The 22,790-nt window shown below is 37.5% G+C and overlaps 1 protein-coding gene across 1 annotated transcript; it reads left to right on the top strand.

Moving 5' to 3' along the window:
• Positions 1-1,553: 1,553 nt before the first annotated feature.
• LOC140227690 (cathepsin D-like) lies at positions 1,554-10,070 on the top strand. The gene is made up of 9 exons (XM_072308105.1): positions 1,554-1,765; positions 2,187-2,328; positions 3,148-3,271; positions 4,048-4,166; positions 5,476-5,675; positions 6,139-6,261; positions 7,128-7,266; positions 8,242-8,340; positions 9,921-10,070. Exons 1-9 carry the CDS (start codon positions 1,554-1,556, stop codon positions 10,068-10,070), a joined length of 1,308 nt encoding a protein of 435 aa, XP_072164206.1.
• Positions 10,071-22,790: the final 12,720 nt, after the last annotated feature.

Genomic DNA, 22,790 nt, shown 5'->3' with positions numbered 1-22,790 from the left:
ATATATATATATATATATATATATATATATATATATATAAAGATATATATATATATATATATATATATATATATATATATATATATATAGATATATATACAAAAAATATTTACAAATTTTTTGTTTTGCTTTGTTTTGATACCGTCATTGTCAAGACTCCTGAAGAAGGCGTAGGACGCCAAAAATTTTAGTCGAATAAATTCATGCTTTATTGGCCGAAAATGCATTACCAGTTTGTTTCTTCATTTCTTCGTGGAGCCAATACGTGAAATCTCAACTTATATGTATATATATATATATATATATATATATATATATAATTATTTTTAGTATTATTACTATTATCATTATTATTATTATTATACAATGTAATTATCTTTATATTGAGTGAGTTGTCCACGTGTTGGCGTGATAATATCATCGACAACAAAACTAAAACCAAGTTCATGCTGTATTCACCAACAGATTACAGTATTTCGGCACACAAGTTTTCGAGCAATTCGAATATTGCGACGGGTTGCAATATTGTTATGACTTAATTGTTATTTGTCTCTGAGTATCAACACTTCAGAAAGAGCGTGCCGAAATAAACTGTTGGTGAATTCAGCATGAACTTGGTTTTAGTTTTGTTTTTTTAATTATTATTATTATTACTATTATTATTATTATTATTACATACATATATATATATATATATATATATATATATATATATATATATATTTCTGCACACAAATTCATATACATATATATATATATATATATATATATATATATATATATATATATACATATATATATATATATATACATATATATATATATATATATATATATATATATATATATGTATGTATATATGCATGAATGTGGATATGCAATGTAATATAAAATGTGATATATAATAAAGAATTGATGAATACAAGCCGTGATTCAGCAAGAAAGAAATATACATCGTATATTTGGAGTCGAATGAAGATCATCTCGGAAGATGACTTTGTTAGATTTGGAGGAGTCTGACTGCCATTGATGAGTAAGGATAAAAATCAGTGCGTGACGAGTAGAAGGGCACTCTGTAGATTACTATGCACGAAGAATATGACGGACAGAGACCAATGCCACACCCCCCCCCCCCCCACCCCCAGTTAAAGTGCGATTCTCATCATCTGCATTTTTTACATCCATTTTGGTGCCATTCGACGCACAGATATTTACATTTACACATACACATCACCCCACACATACATACACACACACACACACACACACACACACACACACACACACACACACACACGTGTACAAATATTATTTTCTATTTTTACAGAAACTGCAACATAATACCTAAATTTGAAAGGAAGGGCAGACACTGATGCTTGTATCTGATGCTAATGTGCCCGTGACCGTTCCCTCCCATGCGCTTTTGCGCTTTTCTACTTTCGAATAAAGCCTCTTGATTGTCCAAACTGACCCTTCGTCCGCTTGTCCACAATAGGCCTATGGGCCTGCCCTCCATCTGCGTTTGGTGAAATGAGAGATCCAGTCCTCGTGGTATGATTTTTGTACGAGAGCTGACACTGGAGTCCAAAGATAGATTAGCAAACCTCTTTCACACCGGTCATTACCTACATTTCCTGTCTCTCCGACTGAAACTCAGGTCCTCGTTCTTCTGCGGAGCTGCATGTTCTGGCGTTGTATTAAAGAAGATGAAGACGTTTGTGACTCTGCTGATGTTGATCGGAGTGATAAATGGGAAACTTTTCAGGTATGATTGTAATACTTCATTACGCTTGAGGTAAAGTCTTGTGACATGAAATAACTGATGTTTTTAATAAATTTTTGTTCATGATTAATTATTTTATTATCAGAAACATCAGATATTGACATATCAATAGTTAATTGTCTACAGCGGTAAGTGCACGCTCGTGTGATTTGTATAGAAGCTAAAAAAACATCATACAGAAATATGATTACCTGCTTGGGGGTAGAGAATATTGTATACACAACAGATATCGCAATATAAAATTTTCGTAAAATTGCCCCGGTTGATACTGTTTGCTGTCGATTGCTGGTCACCCGGGGCAAACCACATGACGTAAAACCAGGACTTCTTCCACTTGCATTTATGATTTTCTGTCTAAGAAGCTGGCATGAGCTCATCTTTTACCCTAACCCCTCTGTTATAGGATTCCCCTCCACAAGATGGACTCTGATCGACGGCAAATTGCCAACAAGAGACTCCTAAATCCCACTGCCAGAGCCAACATGACGCCAGGCCGCAGTCGCCGTGCCTCCTCCTTCGCTGTCAACATGAGCGACTATCTTGATGTACGTTTAGCAAAACCAAACAATGCGACAGGTTTTATAAGGAATAGAACGATGATTTCTTATCTGTGTAAATCGACATTTTCCGGTATTAAGTAATCAAGAGATACGCAGAGGAATACAAGCGTATTACCATCTTCAATTGATGGATTTTTTTTTTTTTTGTATACTTCTATTTCTTTTTCAAATGTTCGACATGATCTTTTATCAATTATGAGTATCGCTTTCAGACATTATGAGCATTTCAAACATTTCCCCGCGTGCGTGACCATTTTTGTGCGTAGTCACCATGGAAATGCCAATTTTGGGATGTAGATTCCTGGTATGCACAAGTAGTACAGGCACCTACCAATTTACATTATGCATAATATCATATACATATATAATATGTTATGTGTATGTGTTTCTTTTTTTTCCTCTCTCGATATATATATATATATATATATATATATATATATATATATATATATATATATATGCATGCATAGGGCTTGAATTAGCGGTAGCCCCGGCAACTTAAAATTATACACATGTTTATTTCCTTTAAAACTTGTCGGTTAAAAATGGTTTTAAAGTAACTTGTTACATAGTTTTAGTCATTTTGTTCATCAAAATATTCAACTCACGATACATTTACTTAAAACATCTTGGCATGAATAATTCAAGAAAACCATGGCACTGGAACTTAAAAAACAATATCCACACCTGCAGAACCCACGACCAATTAGTGTACTCGCTTGTAAAGGTAACCTATAACGCTTTACTATTTTTTTCTTTTAATATTATTTCTCTTTCTCTTATGGTTGCATGGTCCACCGAAAGGCCCAGTACTATGGATCTCTCTCACTTGGAACACCGCCACAGACCTTCAGCGTTCTATTTGATACAGGCTGCACTGACCTTTGGATTGCTTCGTCTTCGTTTTCTCCAGAATCTGGCTGGATCAGTAAGTGATCCTGTCTTCTCTCAGCTTACAGGAGTTTTATCTCTCTTTGTTCTGTGCCGGTCTAAGGCAATTACCTCCTGGACAATTAACCTAAACCCTTCCCTTTCCCCTAACCCTAATCCTAACTTTAACCTTAAACCTAACAGTATTTACTATAACCTTATCTCTAACCAGTATTTAGCCGTTTGGTAATATTGTCCTCCGCGGGTAATTGCCCTGATACGGTTCTTGGCGCTGCTGAAAGGAAAAGTGCTATAAACAAGGCTCGACACCTTTTCGTTGTTGTCTTTGTTGTTTTTTGCCCGACAATGAAAGTCGATACCCAAAATTAAAAAGGAAAACATACATGTTTGAAAGATTAAAATGATGTGATAAACTATGTGAACTATACGATGTTAAAAACTGACACTAGCTAAACTGAAACTAGCTAAGAACCAAGAAAGAAAACAGTTTGGAATAAAATACTTCCATAAAACATAAAAATGATCATAAATTTTGGTAATCATGTGCAAATCGACAGCTATGTTAAATGGCTTCGAATGACATGTATTCTATTACTAAGTTCCATAAAGTCGAACATATTCAATGTTGAATTGGAGTATATTAACGTGATTTTTCACGATATAACAACATATGCGTGAAATGACTGAATTAGTTAACTGTAGGGGTGTCACCACTTTTGTTATTGGACTGATAAAAATATGTTGTTATATCATGAACCAAGAGACATGGCTTTGTCGAGACCAGCTGAGAGACTTAAAAATTTCGTTCTACAGGACACCACCACGCTTATAACAGTTCCAAGTCCTCGTCGTACGTTGCAAATGGCACCAAGTGGTCAATTGTCTACGCTAACTGTTACGCCGAAGGTTTTGTGAGCCAAGATGTTGTCACGGTGAGAAAAAACTATATTTGAATATTTTTCTCCTCCTAGATTAAGAAATGTTCTCTTTGTGGTATGGTAATGACAGTAAATAAAAAACTCAATGTCTCGTGTAATACCATTTAGTGTAAAGATATAAGAAAGTTCTTAGAATTGAAAGAAGAGATTTTTTTTTTGAGAGAGAAAGTATCAATACCGCGGTTTTCTTTCCATCTGTTTTTTAACATTATCATACATTGTATCACCACCACGAAGTGGCCTCAGCTCAGTGGTATATAGTGCAGCAGGTGTAGCGATTACGTGGCTTCATTCCTCAGGTTCGTTAATCCCAAAATGAAATAAGGGTCGGTTCCGAAGGTTTGTTACCCGAAAATAAAGTATAAAGTATGGTTCGTTATTTCGTAGTTTCGTTAATCGGAAAATGAAAAAAGAGGATTCATTCTGAAGGCTCGTCAGTCCAAAAACGGCACCTTATTTCTATTTATCGGATCAACGAACATTATTTCAAATCGGATTACTACTGCGAAAACAAACCTCGGAAATAATTAATGAACCTTCGGAATAACGAACCTTATTTCTACTTCGGATTATCAATCCAAAACAAACATTCGGAATAATGAAAAATTAACGAACCCTATTTCATTTTCACATTAAGGAACATCAAGTTACAGGGAATTCGTGTGCTTCGTAAGAAAGCGAACCCTATTTCATTTTCGGATAAACGAACAAGCGGAATAACGAATATCGACCGGTGGAATGGGTTCAGATTCCAAGCTATACATATAGTTCCTTCTTTGCACTTGGTGTTCATAGTAATACAAATCGAGCACATGACCATTTTTACGGTAAATAACACTGATGAAAAGAAAAAACACCGTGGTTAAAAAAAAAAAAAAAAAGTTATAGCAAATAGCGTTTTTCTTGTCTTCTGAAAACATCTGTCTTTCACTTTTACTTGTTTTTTTTTTCTTAAAAATCCTCTAAATTCTTGAGAGTCCATGCATTTACATGCCATCACAAAAACAAGACATTCACTTCGCGTCCAATCACTCTTCCACTGTTGAGGCGTCTCGGTTACCTCTGTAGATATCTTTCAAATCAGCAACAACATAATTTATGAACGACTAATACAAACATTCAGCTAAAGATCATCCTAAGTACGTGTATTTGTACCCCAGGGATATCATGTTCTGTTCTCTTGAAAAAAAAAAAAGCAGCCTATATAAACCTGAACTATACCATCTTGATATGTCTAAACCGCACTTTTATCCATTGCCAAAATCCAAAGCTTGTTACACGTTTCAATCGTTTCTATCTTTAGATAGGTGACGTAACCCTGAAAGCCCAGTTCTTCGGGGAAGCCACCGCAGTGTCTGGGTTCCCTTTGCTCACTTCGAGGTTCGACGGCATTTTGGGGTTGGCGTATCCGAACGTCGCCCAAGTTAGCAATGTGCCCGTCTTCGACAACCTCGTCAAACAGGGACTCATTCAGGAGCCCGTCTTTTCAGTCTACCTCGGCAGGTGAGTCGTCAAGAACTCGTTCTTGTACGGAAAGTGGATTAGAAGGTTTAGATCGGGTCAAGGAATCATATCAAACAAAAAGAAAAAAGACACCTATGTGATATATTAAAACGAAACCCATGACTGTGACCAAGTTTTCATTTCAATACAGTCATGTTCTCCGAATAAAAACGCGATTGTTGTGATTATGTACTTGAAATTGGCATGCAGAAGACTGTATATTATTGCATTTGAACCAAAGCAATTGTTCAACACACACACACACACACACACACACGCACGCACACACGCACACACACACAAATGGTATGTATAACAAAAACTACAAAAATATCAAGATGGATCCCCAGTAAAAAAAAAAAAAAAAAAAAAAAAACGATCGTCGCTCTGCGCAGGAATTTTAAGAGGAGAGTGGGAACGGCTAGCTTATTTCTGTCTCTTTTTCTTCGTGTTCACTGTCTAGGAACCACCTAGATCAGCCTGCAGGTGAGATTGTCTTTGGCGGAGCAGATCCTCTACGCTACACTGGAGACTTCCACTACGTAAATGTGTCTCATCAAGGACTGTGGCAGATCAACGTGGAGAGGTAAGAATCGATGGTACATATGAAAGTCGTTTGTCAACATGGTCAAGGACGCTTCACTCAAATAATTATGTAGATTGAGTGAATGAAGGAATATTAGTAAATCACATCAGTAAAAGTCTGAGGAAAAGCGAAGAATTACTTTCGAAAGATACGAATTTATGTTTTAATTTACATATTATATTCGAATCTATATTTACATTGATGCCACGTATGTACAACGATAACAAGAAAGAAGAGTCAAAATATTTTCACATTTTCTCTCATAATGAATGCGCACAAAGAAGGAGGGAATGATGTTACCTTTTAACATACGGATTGTCCGATTTTCTTCAAATTTCTCTTGTGTCTTCTTCAAGTATCGCTGCATTCACTCAATCCACTCATATATCAAGCTGAACTTGCCGTTTAATATTTTGATCTTCCAGAATGTCATAAGAGAGATAGGGAGACCCGAAATGGGCCGTGAAGGGCCAAAACCAGAGTCGTGAATATTATTAGATTTGAAAATGGAGAAAAAAAACCCCCGGAGAAACCAAAAAGTAACTCTGAATGCTTGCTGACAATAATAAAGGCTCACAAAAGTTTCGCTATTGCAGAGAGTTTTGTCAACTCTGTTTGCCTTCTCATTTTTTTTTAATTGAGAAATTTGTTCTAATAAAAAAAAAACTGACAAAAATGTATGTCACAGCAGTACATATCAATAAAGTAAGGGGTAAGCGTTTAGTTTAGGGTTACTACAAAACAAATATTTCTCCTTCGATGTTTTGAATACTGCTGCATTGAATTGGTGATATCTAAATGCATTTCCTTTATTTCTCCATGTGTCATTTTGATGTTGGTGCACTTGTGTTTATATTCTTTTACAGTGTAACCCTCGGGTCGAGTGTAATATCTGTAAACTACCAGGCAGTAGTTGACACTGGTTGCTCTTCAATCGGTGTGCCTTCTCGCCTTATCGACGGCTTCATGGAGAAACTCGGCGCTATTGAAGTAACATACGGGGAGGTACGTGGAGCACAACAATATTTATTTTGACTTTTGATATGCATTTCCATGATATCCATACGAAGGAGCAGAATATATATATATATATATATATATATATATATATATATATATATATATATGTATATATATATATACATATATATATTTTTGTGGTGGGGGGGGGGGGTCGGGGACGGGTGGGGGTGGGGTTGATATAAATTCTCCAAATGCCAAGCTGTAGATCGATAGGTAATTTGCCCCACTTCAATGGAATTGAAATGAAATGAATAAATGAATCTAAAAAAAATCATAGATATATAAATAAAACAAATAAATGTATAGATGAAAAAATAAATAAATAAATACATACGTACATGAATAAACAAAACAACAAATAAATAAATAAGTAAATAAATAAATAAATAAATAAATAAATAAATAAATAAATCATATACTGCGCATATACGAGCTATTAAGATAAAGCCATTAGTAGGCCTGTAGCTTCGATGCTTTGACCAGTGGAGTCACAAGGCCGACTTTGACGCTATGATGAGTTTAAAATCCCCCTTTTATCTCCCACACCTATAGTAATGGGTGACTTAAGTGTCGTCGAATGAACCCTAAACCACATGGTTCATTTTGATTATTTAGAATGTTTAGTGGCATATCTACTTTCATCATCAACATGTTATTAATGGGTTACCGTTAACGGGTCAGGCATATCAAATTTGAATGATTTAGAGATTTGCATATTCTTACAGCTATAGCTAGCAAACTTTTTTTCATTATTTTGTTTCTAATCATTTGAAAAAAAGAGAGAGAAAAAAAATCTGACCTGCTGGCACTTCGTTGATTTACGATGCAAGTCATGCTCATGCATCTAACATACAATGATATATGCAATTGCACTCTATAACAGTGTGTCGTTATGTCAAACTGTATTAGTTTACAATTCTATGGTTATGCAATCTTTGTGGTTATGTTCTTCGACAGTACATCGTTCCCTGCAGTGACGTTGACGCTCTACCTGACCTTACCTTCACCCTGAACGGCATGGCATACGTCTTAACCGGGCGGGACTATGTTAACAAGGTAAGTGGGCAGGTATAAGGAAGTCTTCATGTTATGCAAAAACAGGGAGACTCATTGAAACTCGTCCATTCGCCTTCATGCCGAAAAACAAATACAAAGAAGGCAAGGAAGAGGAAAGGTGATTTGTTACTACTCTTGTAATCACCGAAGGCTTTCTATAAATCACCTAAATCCGATAAGTACGTTAAGAAGAAAGCGACAAAAATTACCTTGGAGTTTTGGCGAATTTGACAAATCCGTAGGTCGACATTTCAGTAGAAATCACATAATGGTGACTACACATTTTCTTTACATTTTTGTTCTATAAATTATGGTCTTCAGGATAATTATCATTCGGTAGGTTTACGTTGCTTGGACAAGGAAGATTAGAAGGAGAATATGGATTTCTGGGGAAAAGTTAACCTTTTCTGTCCCAGGGAATTTGGAAAGTGATGTGTACAACACTGTGGGATTTTCTGTACCAATCGGCACTCAGTAGGCCTACACAAAGGCAAAGGTTATTTCAAAAAATTTAGCCCACACTTATACTGGTATGTGAAGATGTTGCCGAGCAGACAATATAAAAGATGGATCAGTTCTATGTGTCAGTGTTTGTTAATGCTACATAATTAATTTCTGTTAATTATATTCTTCACCTCTTTTTATTCATTTTATGCTTTGGTCTTAGAAGATAAGACGGCATATTGTGTGCGTTTCTTTACACTATATAATACTCTATAATATAATTATAATAGATTAAGGCTTCACATTAGCGATAGCCCTTGGCCCGGGCCTTCCAGAATATCAGATGTTGGGTGATTATCTTTTAAAAAGAAAAATAAATGTATTTTGATGGGCCGTCAAAATCATTGAGTGCATGGGTACATTGTTTAAAACATGTGCTCTTCTTATCCAGAAAATGGGGAATAACTCTCGACTCAGACAGAACCTGATAACTGCACGCATTTTAATCTCACCTGAGTCAAAGACTCAAGTGAGTCCCCGTGTGATGAGCCCCTATGATGAAATATAACCCGTTGTAATTTCATGAATGTGTGATGTCTTGGGAAATCATATTTATGCCCTAGTTAAGTATCAAACATGTTAGAATTAGTGAACTTATTAGTGAACTTAAAACAAGGACATAATTGTCCTTGTTTATAATAATCTTAACGTTGTGTTGAATGTTTAAATTTCGAGATTTTTTTTTTCTTTCATCTTACGTCACAGTAAGCCTACATAATGGTCTTTAAAGCACTTTGTCATACCTGGCAAATTTCAAAGAATTATCTCTTCTTCTTTCTTTTTTTTTTTTTTGTCAGTTTCATGTTGTATCATATGCTTTTTTCTTTGTACAGAGTGTGTTTTTCTTTATCTTTTCGATCCACGAGATTCCTGTGTTGAGCCACAAAATTAAAGTAAAATTGTGTGTGTGTGTGTGTGTGTGTGTGTGTGTGTGTGCGTGTGTTTTATTTTTGTTTCTTTGTTTAATTCTTTAGCTATTTTACTTCCTTACTTATCTCCGATACGTGTTGGTGTATAATCGTACGTACAGTTGTGTATGTGTTTTTCTCCTTCTTGCATCTTTGTGTTTGATATAGCTCACGCGAGGTCGTGAAGCCGTATGTCTCGCTACATTCGTCGATCTTGGTGACCATACGATCTGGTATTTGGGACAGCCCTTTCTTCGCAGTGTATACACAATGTTCGACCGTGGAAACAACCGAGTCGGGTTCGCTGCGCTTGTCTAGGTATTAGTACCGGTTCATCATGGAAAACGATGAATCATGGGAAAAAAATTCTCTGATATCTATGATGAAGAGGAGTTTGTTGTTGTTGCTTTTTTTATTTTTTGTTTTGTTTTGTTTTGGGGATGTCCTGGAGTGGCAGTAGCACTATGTATATCCCTACAAAAAGAAAAGGTAATGTCAATTTATAATCATAGAAAATAGCGCTTACGATAGTAATAATGATAGCAGTAGTGATGAGTGGTAATGGGGTATTAATTATGACAACAATACAATCGTACTAATGAGAAGCAGTCTTTGTTATCATTGTAATTACATAGACCCTAATCATTATTCCCTTTTTTAGACAACAATGAGTCACTGATCGATAGCTGCCGAGATGCAAGCTAAATAATCCTGAAACTTAATGTCTCACACTTATGATGGGAGCTAAATTTCTCAAATATCACGGTAAAACCTTATCACAGGCTCATCTACAATCAACAATCATTTCTGTCATAAGGCGCAGTACTGTATATAGCATGGTTATCAGCAGCACGATAGAGCCTCACATAACTGGTTGCCTAGGCTAAAGGAAAGAAGAGATTCTTACTTGTGTACTATTATTTGTGTGACGGCATAATTCCTTTACGCAACGAGAGATTTATAAGGGGTAGAAATATTGCCGCAAGAAACCATAGGTACTTAATCACAATAATAATGATAACATCTTATATAGCGCATAATACAAGCATAAGTACCTATAAGCGTTTCACATTCATAATATTATGCACAAACAGAAAAACAAACAAAACTATCTACAGAAAAATTATAGAGCATAACAGTGCGAAAAGGTAAGTATTTCGTGAGTTCTTGAAGCTGTTGACAGTTGATGCATCTCGGAGTTGGGGAGGAAGAGAATTCTAGAGTGTTGGTGCACATTAACTTTGTGCACTTACAATTTTTTGTCAAATTTCATGTTGCATACCAGATAGTGAAACTCTTAATGTTTCATTTTGTGATATCTAAATGCATAAGTGTTAGTATTGCGATGAAGAGCAAGTACACGTAATACTTTTCAAGATGCCTTCGTGGACAACCTGACACTATCTCCCTGACACCAATACATGTACCTCTTCGTCCTTCTTTTTAACAGTACTGGAAAGCTCATTGCCATGGTAACAATGCGTTTGGTCTCAAAATCAGGAAAAAGAATTCCACACTTTGTGTTGAATTTCTCCAGATTTTATGCAATTTAAAAGAAATTTGGGGTATGTAGTGACTGTGATATAAAGTTGTGCAGGACAAATTTTGAAGTATGGGAGAAGTGCATTGCCATGGTAACAGTGCATTACGGCCCGCCAATCAGGAAAAAGCCTAGTAGATTGAAATTTTTCAATTTGCAAGCGACTGAGAAGAAATTTGGCACATGGAGATTGTAATGCAAAGTAAAACATATTTTTTAATTAAAACAAATTTAGCCCACAAGCGACATAAAAGAGAGTTGCCATGGTAACAGTTCATTATGGCCCTACAATTAGGAATAAATTTTTGCAGTGTGCATTACTTTTACTTCTACTTCAAATGAAATGTCATATTCTATTATTTCCTTTTTTATCTAGCTGTTATTTTAAGTTGAATGTTAGAAACGATTCGTCATAACATTTTGGAAAGTTAACATCCATGTCTGTGTAGTCATATTGTACTCATTATTTTACAGTATGTTGTATGTGTTTAAGTTACTGTTAATTATGCTCGGCAGTGTATCAGAATAGAAGTGTTAGGTGGAGGTATAGTACATGTACTGTTTGTAACTGTCTTTAATGATAAACATGTATCTGTAGTTTATGTTGAGTTCAACTCCTCGCTGAATTTTACTGTATTCTGTGACTATTCAAATACTTAGTACAGTCAACCTTACCTAAGTTGGATCAATTTGGACTGAAGAAATAGCTTTGCCTTATGAGGGATAAAAATCAATAGAATACAGAGAGGACTTGAGAAAACCTTCGACTTAGGCTTTTATTCGACTTATGCAAGGTCGACTTAAGCAAGGTTGACTGTACAGTTGTATATGTGAAAATAATGTGCTTGCTTTCTTTGATTCCACAGACTTCATGTTTTTTTCCATTAGCTCTAATGATGAATTGACCATAGGTTAGTACAAGGAAATATGTGCAGAAACAAAATGTGAGTTTAGTTGCTTTTTATTGCTTCGTTTCAAAAGCATCACATGGAATACATGTAGTAACAATTATAGTAATGGTAATAAATGTACTGTGTAGTACAATCTCTTTTGGGTCCTCATGTATCACTGCAAACAATGTTATGTTTATCCTTGAGTGTTAATCAGTAAAAACAACAGTATATGAACAATATTTGTAATAGATTTGTTATAGTAGTACATGTAGTATCCTTATTACAACTGTACCAGGATACTATATGTAAGTACATTTCCTATTCAATATTGCCGTTTATATATAGCTGTGCACAACATGGAGGTTTAAATCATGTTCATTTCAGCACATCATACACTTCAAGCACCATAATCAAAAATTTTACACTTACATTCCTATTCAAACATGATTTTGCCAAATGGAATACGCACTGATCTTATCAATGTGGTTATCCACAAGGTCAAAACATTGTATATATGTATTCCACAGTGTCTCAAATAAAAAAGGAACAATTTATGTATCAATGTATCCCTTTTCTCCACAACAGTTTAGCACAAATGTGTACACTAACTCAATCTACACCCATAAAAAAGTCATGATTTCTCTAACTTTGTAATTAAAATCCTATCTAAGACTTCAAAGGTTGATATCCACTTTTGAATACAGTCATATCAATAAGAATCTTCAAGGAAAACCTCAATTCTTTAGATGGAACACAACTGAAATGAATACACATGACATACATGGTGGCCCTACACTGTAGCTACAGCCAACTCCACGCAAGTCATCGACACACATGTCAAATAAGTGGCTAAGTTAATGAAAATAAGAAGTCCCAATTTACTTTCACAGGCCTACATGTCTTTCCCTGAACATGCAGAAGTTGAATATCGCTTTACGTAGTTGATGTGCTTTTCTCAGTCCTATCTTGATCGTCTTAAGTGGAGTCGACTCTATATCCAGTTGATACACTTTTCTTAGTGTTGTAACAGAATCTCTGTAAACTGTGCAGTCAAATTCAATACACTTTGTACAGTAATGAGCATATATAATTCAGGATCTCTAACATCCTTTCAAAGTGACATGAAAAGCAAACATGGAAGAATAGTTACCAGGGTAGCACACCTGACATTCTCGGTGGCACAGGGAGAAATTGATACATGTAGGAGTAAGACTCATTCATAACATGAACATGAAGCTGAGATCTTAAAAATATTCCTGCAGGATTGTTAAGCAAATCCTGCAAAATTTTCAAATTCGGGAAGGTTGTGTAATTCAATTTTTCTGGCTTACTCTATGCATATTTCCTATACTGTATATCATTTGAGCATTTTTTTCACTCAAGCTGAAAAAACGTTTCTAATCAAATTAAGAGATAATGGCATTATTAAAGTGCACTTATCTTTGCATTTGAGGTATGAGGCAAGACATTCCTAACATTATCTTATCGAGATAGCCAACAAGAATTGAACAAACTTTTCTACACAATCTGAGATTTCTTGTAAGTTTTTCACTTTTGACTGATCACCTGAAATAACCAAGAAAGCAGGACCTGATGTTTGAAAGGCCCACTATGCTAGATTTACTGTGTATACGATGGCCTAGGAATGTTTGAGGTGCTGCATGCATATTGAACTTTTGAGCACATGAGTGCAAAGCATAAATCTGAGTAAACTACTGTGTATTAATCTGGCGCATTACAACCATGCTTGGTAACGTCTACACATTTCTTGTTACATCATTCAACTTTGGCTTCCTTCTTGGCACAAGATCGGAAACACTGCATCTGTGTCATTGCTGGATATTTGATGCCACAATTGGTAAGGTCCAATGCCTTTGACATAGCCTCCATACTTTCAGTTTACACAAAAACAAATCATAGGCCCCTTTGGGGGAATGGGAGATTTTATTACAGTGTAACATGAGAAAGATGAAAATGTAATGTCTAAAAAGTGACAAATAATGGAAAATGAACAGAAAAGAAAACCAAAAATCTAGCATTTGGTATTGACATGCAACCATCATGAACATGTCTAATATAAACTACTTCTGAAACGAAAAAGTTGGCAAATTTGTTGAATTTCTATACTGTTCTAGATTTGATCTCCATTGTCCCTCGTGTTACATATATCTCTATAAACCCGAGTGTTAAAGCCGTGACATTAAAAACTGAAACTGAAACCTAGATACCCTTAATATAAAAGCATTTGTATTAAAATTTAAAAGCAAATATGATGCACCAACGAATAATAATGGACAATCATTCTTTTCTGAGGCATTTGTACAGAGCAAATAGTTGGTGGCAGATTGCACTTATGATTCCACATATCAATCAATACTCTAGTCATACAGTTAAACTCGCCTAAGTCGACGTCGCATATGTCGAATAATCGCGTAAGTCGATGATTTTAAAAAGTCCCGATTTTTCCCCATTGAAGTACGTGTATTAATTCACTCACAAGTCGAATTTTGTAAGTCGAATACTCGCCTAAGTCGATGAAATTTCAAGAACACTTTCACGGAAAAACCACTGAATTCACTGTGCCCAAGTCGAATAAGATTTTATTGTGTAATAAATCACTGTCATTTATTATTCATTATTTATTACTCATCAATTATTTTGTTTGTCAGATGAGTTTGAGGTGACAACTAGAAATGTCGCTACGGCGACTGGTGTATGCCTCCGCCATAATACATGGTTCTCCTAATAGGTCTATAGTACAATGTCTTGACAATGTGTAATGACAGTTTCACACAATTGGCAAAATATTAAAATGACAGGTTTGCCACAAATGTGCTGAATGTTCACTTTCCTAGAACTAGGTTCAATTGGATGAATGATTAAAACATCAAGAGTGCAGGTATTTGGGGGAACTGATGATTTTCACTTGACTTTTGACCCTTTTACAAGTTTATGCATTGAGTAATTTTCAAGGTATTGAGAAAAAGTATAATTTCAGTATCAAATGGTAAAATAGTATTATCGAAACCTGGCCTTTGACCTTTGACCCCACAGTTCCAAAGAGAATCACTGTTAGGTAGAACATGCATAAATATGTAAGTTTCATGACAATACCTTGAGTTATTTTTGAGATATGGAGGAAAAAGTGCAATTTAGCACTTTCACTTGACCTTTGACCTTTTGACCTTTGACCTTTTGGCAAGAAACTTCCCACAGAATATATATTGGGTTATACATGCATACATCAAGTTTTAAAAAAATCCTTCAGGCACTGCATAAATATAAGGAAAGTAGTTATATTTTGAGGAGTTGACCTTGACCTTTGACCCCTGACCTTTGACCCATGACCCCCAACTTCCCTAGATAATCACTGCCCATCGGTACAAGCATATATACTAAGTTCCATGAAGAAACCTTGAACCATTTGCGAGATATGGAGAAAAACATGAAATTTCAATTTTTTTTTCACAAAATAACCTGTGACCTTTGACCTTTGACCCTGTGACCCTAAAATCCACACAAAGTATCATCCCCCAAGGATATACCCTCATACCAAGTTTGATGCAAAACCACCACACGGTTCTTGAGATATCGACAAAAACAAAACGGGACGGACGGACGTACGGACGTACGGACGTACGGAAGTACGGACGGACGGACGACCCGAAAACATAATGCCTCCGGCCACTTCGTTGGCGGAGGCATAAAAAAAAATGATCTAAAATCAAAATTCAAAGCGATCGCATGGAATCGTTTAACTCTCTTCGTATTTGGAGGTCCGATGGTACAGCCCTGTCAGCTGTCGCGCTACGTACGTACAGCGTTCGTACAATACACAAGCGTTCATTTACATGTACAGTATTGAGCTTGCAGTGTACATGTAGCTTGGCATTTGCAGCGCTGTGCAGTGGAGTGGTATAATGGATGAAGCTGCTGAGTTTTCAAAGCGGAAAGTAGGGGGAAAGTTACGGGCACGGATAAATCAGAATTGCACCTCTACACGCATTTCAAGCCACGGTATGGTAAACTGGAATCAATCACTGCTCAAATATCGTTCATATTCACTTCCCCAAGGTTTAACAAGGGTGTAAAGTAATCGGACCTGTGCCAATACTAATGCACTGTCCATGCAAAGTTAGCCGCGGCCCTGCTGGGCGACCCGTGCTGGGCGACCCGTGCCGCTCAAGCTCTCGGCTCCAGAGTAGACAACATACATGTACATTAAACATACATACGTGTATGTATCTGTGGTGAAACTGTAAGTCGATTTTTTTTTCGACTTACGCACAAGTCGAAAATCGCCTAAGTCGCTGTGTTTTGCTCAGTCCCGAGAAGATCGACTTATGCGAGTTTAACAGTATATCCTATCTCCTATCTCTTATCCCCAATTCAAAACCAATATACACTACATATAATACAATCATTTCATCTTCTGCAATGCAGAAAAACAAAATTCTGCAAACATATATCATATCACTGGCTATTCTCTCTAGCAAGGAATTACATACAACTTGAGTGATTTCCTTCCTTGTCCTTCCATGGTTAAACTTATGGAAGCTGTAAAAATGACAACCATGAAGTTGACATAAATCACCCTTGAGTGTACGCATCTTTCAAAGCTACAATAGATCAGCACAGATCTGATCAAAGCAAGCTGATGCAGTAGACTTTATCTTCAGAGCATCATATAATGACTCTTTTTTTTTTTTATTATAGTTGTGTAAAATTCTAAAAGTTTAAGCGCCACATAATTCTCGTTCTCCTAACATTTGGATCAGACCTAGCATGACGTGTTTTAAGTCCACCTAAGCGGTCCAGTCATCAAGAGGGCTGTCACTGCCCCAATCAGGGCAATATCCACGGCAGGTTTCTTGAGAAGACCAGTAACCATGGAAACCACTCCTCCTTCATCCCTCTCATCGGTCGCCATCTCCTCCTCATCCTTCCCTTCCTCCTGCATATCACCGGCCGTGAAGCCCAGAATGTCCTGGTCGCAGTCACCGATGGGAGACAGGGATCCAAAGTCGGGCGAGTTCTCTGTGAAGATGAGGTTGTTGAGGACCAGGGCAGGTGGGCGGGGCTGGGCAGATGGTTGTGGCCTGGTCGAGTCTTGGGCGGGGCACACTGGGGAATCTGGAGACGGGGTCTGGGCGGGACTCAGGGAGTAGACAGTGGTGAGGTCTGCAGCAAAATGGACCGACTTCCTGTTTCGCATAGGTGACACAATGGGGTCCAAGTCCTGAGGGGGGGGGGGGGGGAGGACAAATCTATGAGATATTATCTGGTAAGCTTCCAACTGGTCTTTTTAAGAAGGCACTTGAAAGATGAAGATGACAATCTTGAGGATTTCTCATCATAGTGCTAAATGAAAATGAAGGTCCACAGTTTGTCAGCAATAACAAATTCAAGTCTAAAAGTATATAACATGCAGACTCTCACATCAAACTTTAATAGGGTGTGCAAACTTTTGTGGTCCCAGGCCACCGATGCAGAGTCCTGCACATGAAAACTCATTTCCGATCAGCTTATTAACCCATTGAGAATGTGCTGATTTTGCTACAACACACATTTCCCACAGACACTTGCCTGAGTATACTCAGGACTCATCCTCAACGGGTTAAAATCCATGAATTCCAGATTTTGGTGACCTGACACAGTGCATAAAGTATAGTAAAATAGAAAGTATCTTTTTGCAATTTCATGTGAACTACATGTATGTGCATGAGCGTTTTTGTGACACGTGTTTGTGTGATTGAATGTGTGTGTGTGTGTGCGTGTGTGTGTGTGTGTGCTTGTGTTGCATCTGTCCTATGTAAATATGTTACTATTATACTTCTTGTTAATATGTTTAAAACTTTTGTATGTTTTGTTTTATATGTTTATCCGGGACCCCTTTTTTACAAGCTCTGCTTCTTTTGGGGTCCCAAACCATTCATTATTCTTAATGCTGTATCCTTTTGTAAAGTGTCAAATGTTTAATGAATTGGTTAAATAAAACTTGAACTTGAACTTGAACTTGAATAAACATCTAGTCCATATCAAAGTCAGTTCACAGTCGGCAATGGTCTGCAACGACCTATGAACCACAGACTTTTCTAAACATGGACTCATCTTTTATTCAGAAGAGCAGTTAAAAGCAGCCATGCAGACAGTGACAAGTTACAAGTATGTGCTGGGTGAATAGCATTTTGTTAGTTTGGCAGAAAAGAACACAGATTCACCTGCCTATTATGATATGAACCAACATGTTGCACTTCATAAAGGAATATTACAGTGGACTCCCGTTATAAGGAGGTCCTTGGGACCGGCAGTTTTCTTTTGCTATATTGAAATTTTGTTATAACCAAACAAATAAACAATAAAAATACCTAGAGTGGATAACGGTGCGTCCTGAATTTTTACTTCATCGTAACCGTAATTTCGTTATAACCATGTTCATGATAACGGGAGTGCACTGTATGTGCATAATATGCTCAGATTGTAACTTTGAACTGGCTTATTGAATCTGGCCTCCCACGTCACGTCTATTTGTCTGTGTATTGTATGATTGCCTCTATCACGACTGTTTGTCTTTGTGCTTGTATGTCTGTCTATGTTAGAAATGTTTATCTGTGTACTTGTATGTTTGCCTGTGTTATGCCTGTTTGTCTGTGTGCTTGTATGTCTGCCTATGTTACAAATGTTTATCTGTGTACTCATATGTTTACTTGTGTCATGTCTGTTTGTCTGTGTGCTTGTATGTTTGACTATGTTACAAATGTTTATCTGTGTACTTGTATGTTTGCTTGTGTCATGTCTGTTTGTCTGTGTGCTTGTATGCTTGCCTGTGTCACGTGATCATCTCTCTCTTGCAGTCTCTCCTTCTTCCGTTGAATCATGTAGACCAACATGGCGTGTTGGATGACTCTGGCTGCATCATTCATGACCTGGATGGCTTGCCTGACACGCCAACCTCGGTAACCTGCAAGCAGCATGCAGTAAATAGGCACCATCTTCATTCCATCATGAAGAAAACAGCGGGAGGCTTTCATTTGCAATTTCTTTGTCATTACTTTAAATGAAGTGAAGTAAAGCCTCATATCAGCCATGAGAGTGTACATCAGAAAAGAAAATAAACTCTAAACCAAAATTAATCAGTCTTTCTTGCAAATATTTCCAAACAAAAAAGCAGCAATTAGATTATTAGGAAATACAGTATGCTTATTTTTGCAGAAACGAGTAACAATTCTAATATACAGACACCAACCTCTTGCAACATGAATATGCCATATACTGAAATGAAAAATATCTTTATGAAAATATGCAATCAACGTGATATAAATCACAGTCACAGTTACTATCACTGGAGGTGATTTACAGAAAACTGCTAAGCATTGTCACAGTCATCTGTACAATAGATGAAACACCTACGTGAAAAACATAACTAGGGGAAGATGTGTTTCAGTCTTATTTTAGCAACCGAACACAGAGTGTCTCAATCAATGGTATTGCATCTGCCCCTTATGTTCTCAAACAAGGGGTTCCTCAGGGTTCTGTCTTAGGACCACTGTGTTTCATAATGTACACAGCTCCCTTAGAGGATGTAATTGACAAATGTGGCATAAGTAAAATTACATATGCTGATGATACTCAGATCTATCTTTCATTGCCAAAAAGCACTAATTCTGATGTAGCAGTTGGTCAGATTGAATCATGCTTAGGTAAAATTCAAGATTGGTCTTTGCAAAATGGTTTGAAATTGAATCTTGAGAAAACTGAAGTTGTGCATGTAAGATCTCGTAACAAGTCCTCAACAATTTCATGCCGTCAATCTCTCGTTTGAAGCGAGACCCCAGCCGAATTTTTCCAAAGTGGGGTGCGTTTATTTGTCGTTTGAGAGTTGGGAGTCGAAGTACTTGTCCATTGCAAGCTCAGCGTGACAAACCTGGAGGCCAAGCCAGGGTTTGATGACTCCAGCAGCTGTCGTATTACGTAAGAGCATGATAAGGATATCTGCCTGTGGCAGACCATTCAAAGTGAACTCAATTTTCTCTATCCTTTTTAAAGTTTTCAATTTTATATTCTATTGAGAAATTCTATGGTCATCCATTTTACATTTCGAACGAAAAAAATTGACCCGTAAATAACGAAAATACAGGAATAAGAAGGAGAGCATTGCCAGTTTGCCGGTGCTGACAATGTGCTATTTGGCAGTGAGTTACAACGGGGAGGTGAGACTACCTCCCTGGTTACAATAGGCGTGTCTTCATCAGCCCGAAGTTTCAAAATAGCGCGCTATCTTGCGGTTACCAAACTAGTCCGATGTCAAAATAGCGCGCTATCTGTGTAGTGAAGACGCAGATAGCGCGCTATTTGATCGGGAAAATTTCCCCCAAAATCTTGGTCTAGTTCGTCAACTAGAGCGCTAATTCGTGAAATAGCGCGCTATCTTGGGTGCGTCTCCATCAGCCCGAAATTTTCTCGATCCCTCCACGCTTCTGGTTAGCCAGCTGGCAATGGAAAGCGCATGTACAAGCAGCTAGTGATTGTGTATAGTACATTACACGCACGGTGTATTCAAGGATCACATGTGTGTACTATATAGGCCTGTTGTTGTCATCTTTAAAACCAGGAGGTGATTTCTCTCACCTCCCTATTAAAACTCAGTGCCGTGCATGCTAGCTGTTCTTTTGTAAACTTCTTCTTCTGGTCCACTCTACCTTAGCTGAAGATTCTTGCAGATTGTGTGCATTTTGGATTTGTTTAAACATTGCAATTCGTTGATTTCATATAAGATGCCTCACTGGACAGAAGAAAGAGCAGCGTTATTAATATCCCTTTGGAGAGAATTTGCTGTACTGCTCACCTCCCAGGTTGTAGAATCGTACATACGGTGATATAGGAGATTTTGAGCGGGGAAATCCACTTTCGAACCGCGAGCCAGGCAGAGTAATATTGCAAAGTGCGCATGCGTCAATTTTCGGACTAATTTCCCGAAGCAGGCTGTTCGAGCTGATGAAGACGCACATTCGCTGTATCGGGCTATTTTCTAAGACCGCAAAATGTCCCGCTAGTTTGAACTTCGGGCTGATGAAGACACGCCTAGTCAGCCTGCTGACTGGATCATTGAGAAAGCAGCTGTCGTATTACGTAAGAGCATGATAAGGATATCTGCCTGTGGCAGACCATTCAAAGTGAACTCAATTTTCTCTATCCTATCTAAAGTTTTCAATTTTATATTCTATTGAGAAATTCTATGGTCATCCATTTTACATTTCGAACGAAAAAAATCGACCCGTAAATAACGAAAATACAGGAATAAGAAGGAGAGCATTGCCAGTTTGCCGGTGCTGACAATGTGCTATTTGGCAGTGAGTTACAACGGGGAGGTGAGACTACCTCCCTGGTTACAATCAGCCTGCTGACTGGATCTAAAGCAGCTGTCGTATTACGTAAGAGCATGATAAGGATATCTGCCTGTGGCAGACCATTCAAAGTGAACTCAATTTTCTCTATCCTATCTAAAGTTTTCAATTTTATATTCTATTGAGAAATTCTATGGTCATCCATTTTACATTTCGAACGAAAAAAATCGACCCGTAAATAACGAAAATACAGGAATAAGAAGGAGAGCATTGCCAGTTTGCCGGTGCTGACAATGTGCTATTTGGCAGTGAGTTACAACGGGGAGGTGAGACTACCTCCCTGGTTACAATCAGCCTGCTGACTGGATCATTGAGAAAGAGAGAGAGAGGGAGAGAGAGAGAGAGAGAGAGAGAGAGGGAGAGCGAGAGAGAGAGAGAGGGAGGGAGAGGGGGGAGAGATGGGGGAGGGAGAAAGGGAGAGCAAAATGGAATGACAATAGTTCTACAGTACAGGCATGCTCTGTCTGCATACGCTGAATGTCTACACTCACACACACACACGTACACACACACACACACGCACCATGGAGCTACATGGCCCATGCCAAAACCAAAACAATCTCCTCCTCTCGCGGTGCCCCCCCCCCCCCCCCTCCTGTGGCGCTGTGGCGATGACTGATGTTTAGATTAGGCCAGGGTCAAGAAACAGGTGTTTTATATCTTTGACTTTAAGTCATTGATTGCCAAGATATGCACTGGCATTATTTACTGGGGTGTAGCCTCTTCAAACGAGAGATTTGCGTCATGTGTCCGTCAATGTTTGCGATACTCCTGTGCTGCCAATTTCTAAGGCACGTGACCTTGCTGTCATTATCCAAGATGATCTTAGTATGAAAACTCACATCAATAACATATGCAAATCTGCAGCCATAGGTCTACACAGGATTGGAAAATTGAGACACTTTCTCGATAAAGCAACTACAGAAAAACTGGTTCATGCGTTTATTTTTAGTCATTTGGATAATAATAATGGTTTGCTCATTGGAGTTCCAGACTCTCACCTGAAAGGACTCCAACGGATACAAAATTCAGCCGCAAGGCTTGTGACACGCAAAAGGAAATTTGATCATATAACTCCCATTCTTCGTAGTCTTCATTGGTTGCCCATAAGAGCTCGTATCAGGTTTAAGATTTTGACCCTTGCATTCAAATGTTTTCATGGAAATGCCCCTGCATATCTCAGTGAACTCATCAAGCCATA

This window comes from Diadema setosum, chromosome 4, assembly GCF_964275005.1.
Source record: "Diadema setosum chromosome 4, eeDiaSeto1, whole genome shotgun sequence".
Lineage (NCBI taxonomy): Eukaryota > Metazoa > Echinodermata > Echinoidea > Diadematoida > Diadematidae > Diadema > Diadema setosum.
The sequence above is the reverse complement of the archived record's forward strand: the minus strand, read 5'-3'. Positions and strand labels throughout refer to the sequence as shown.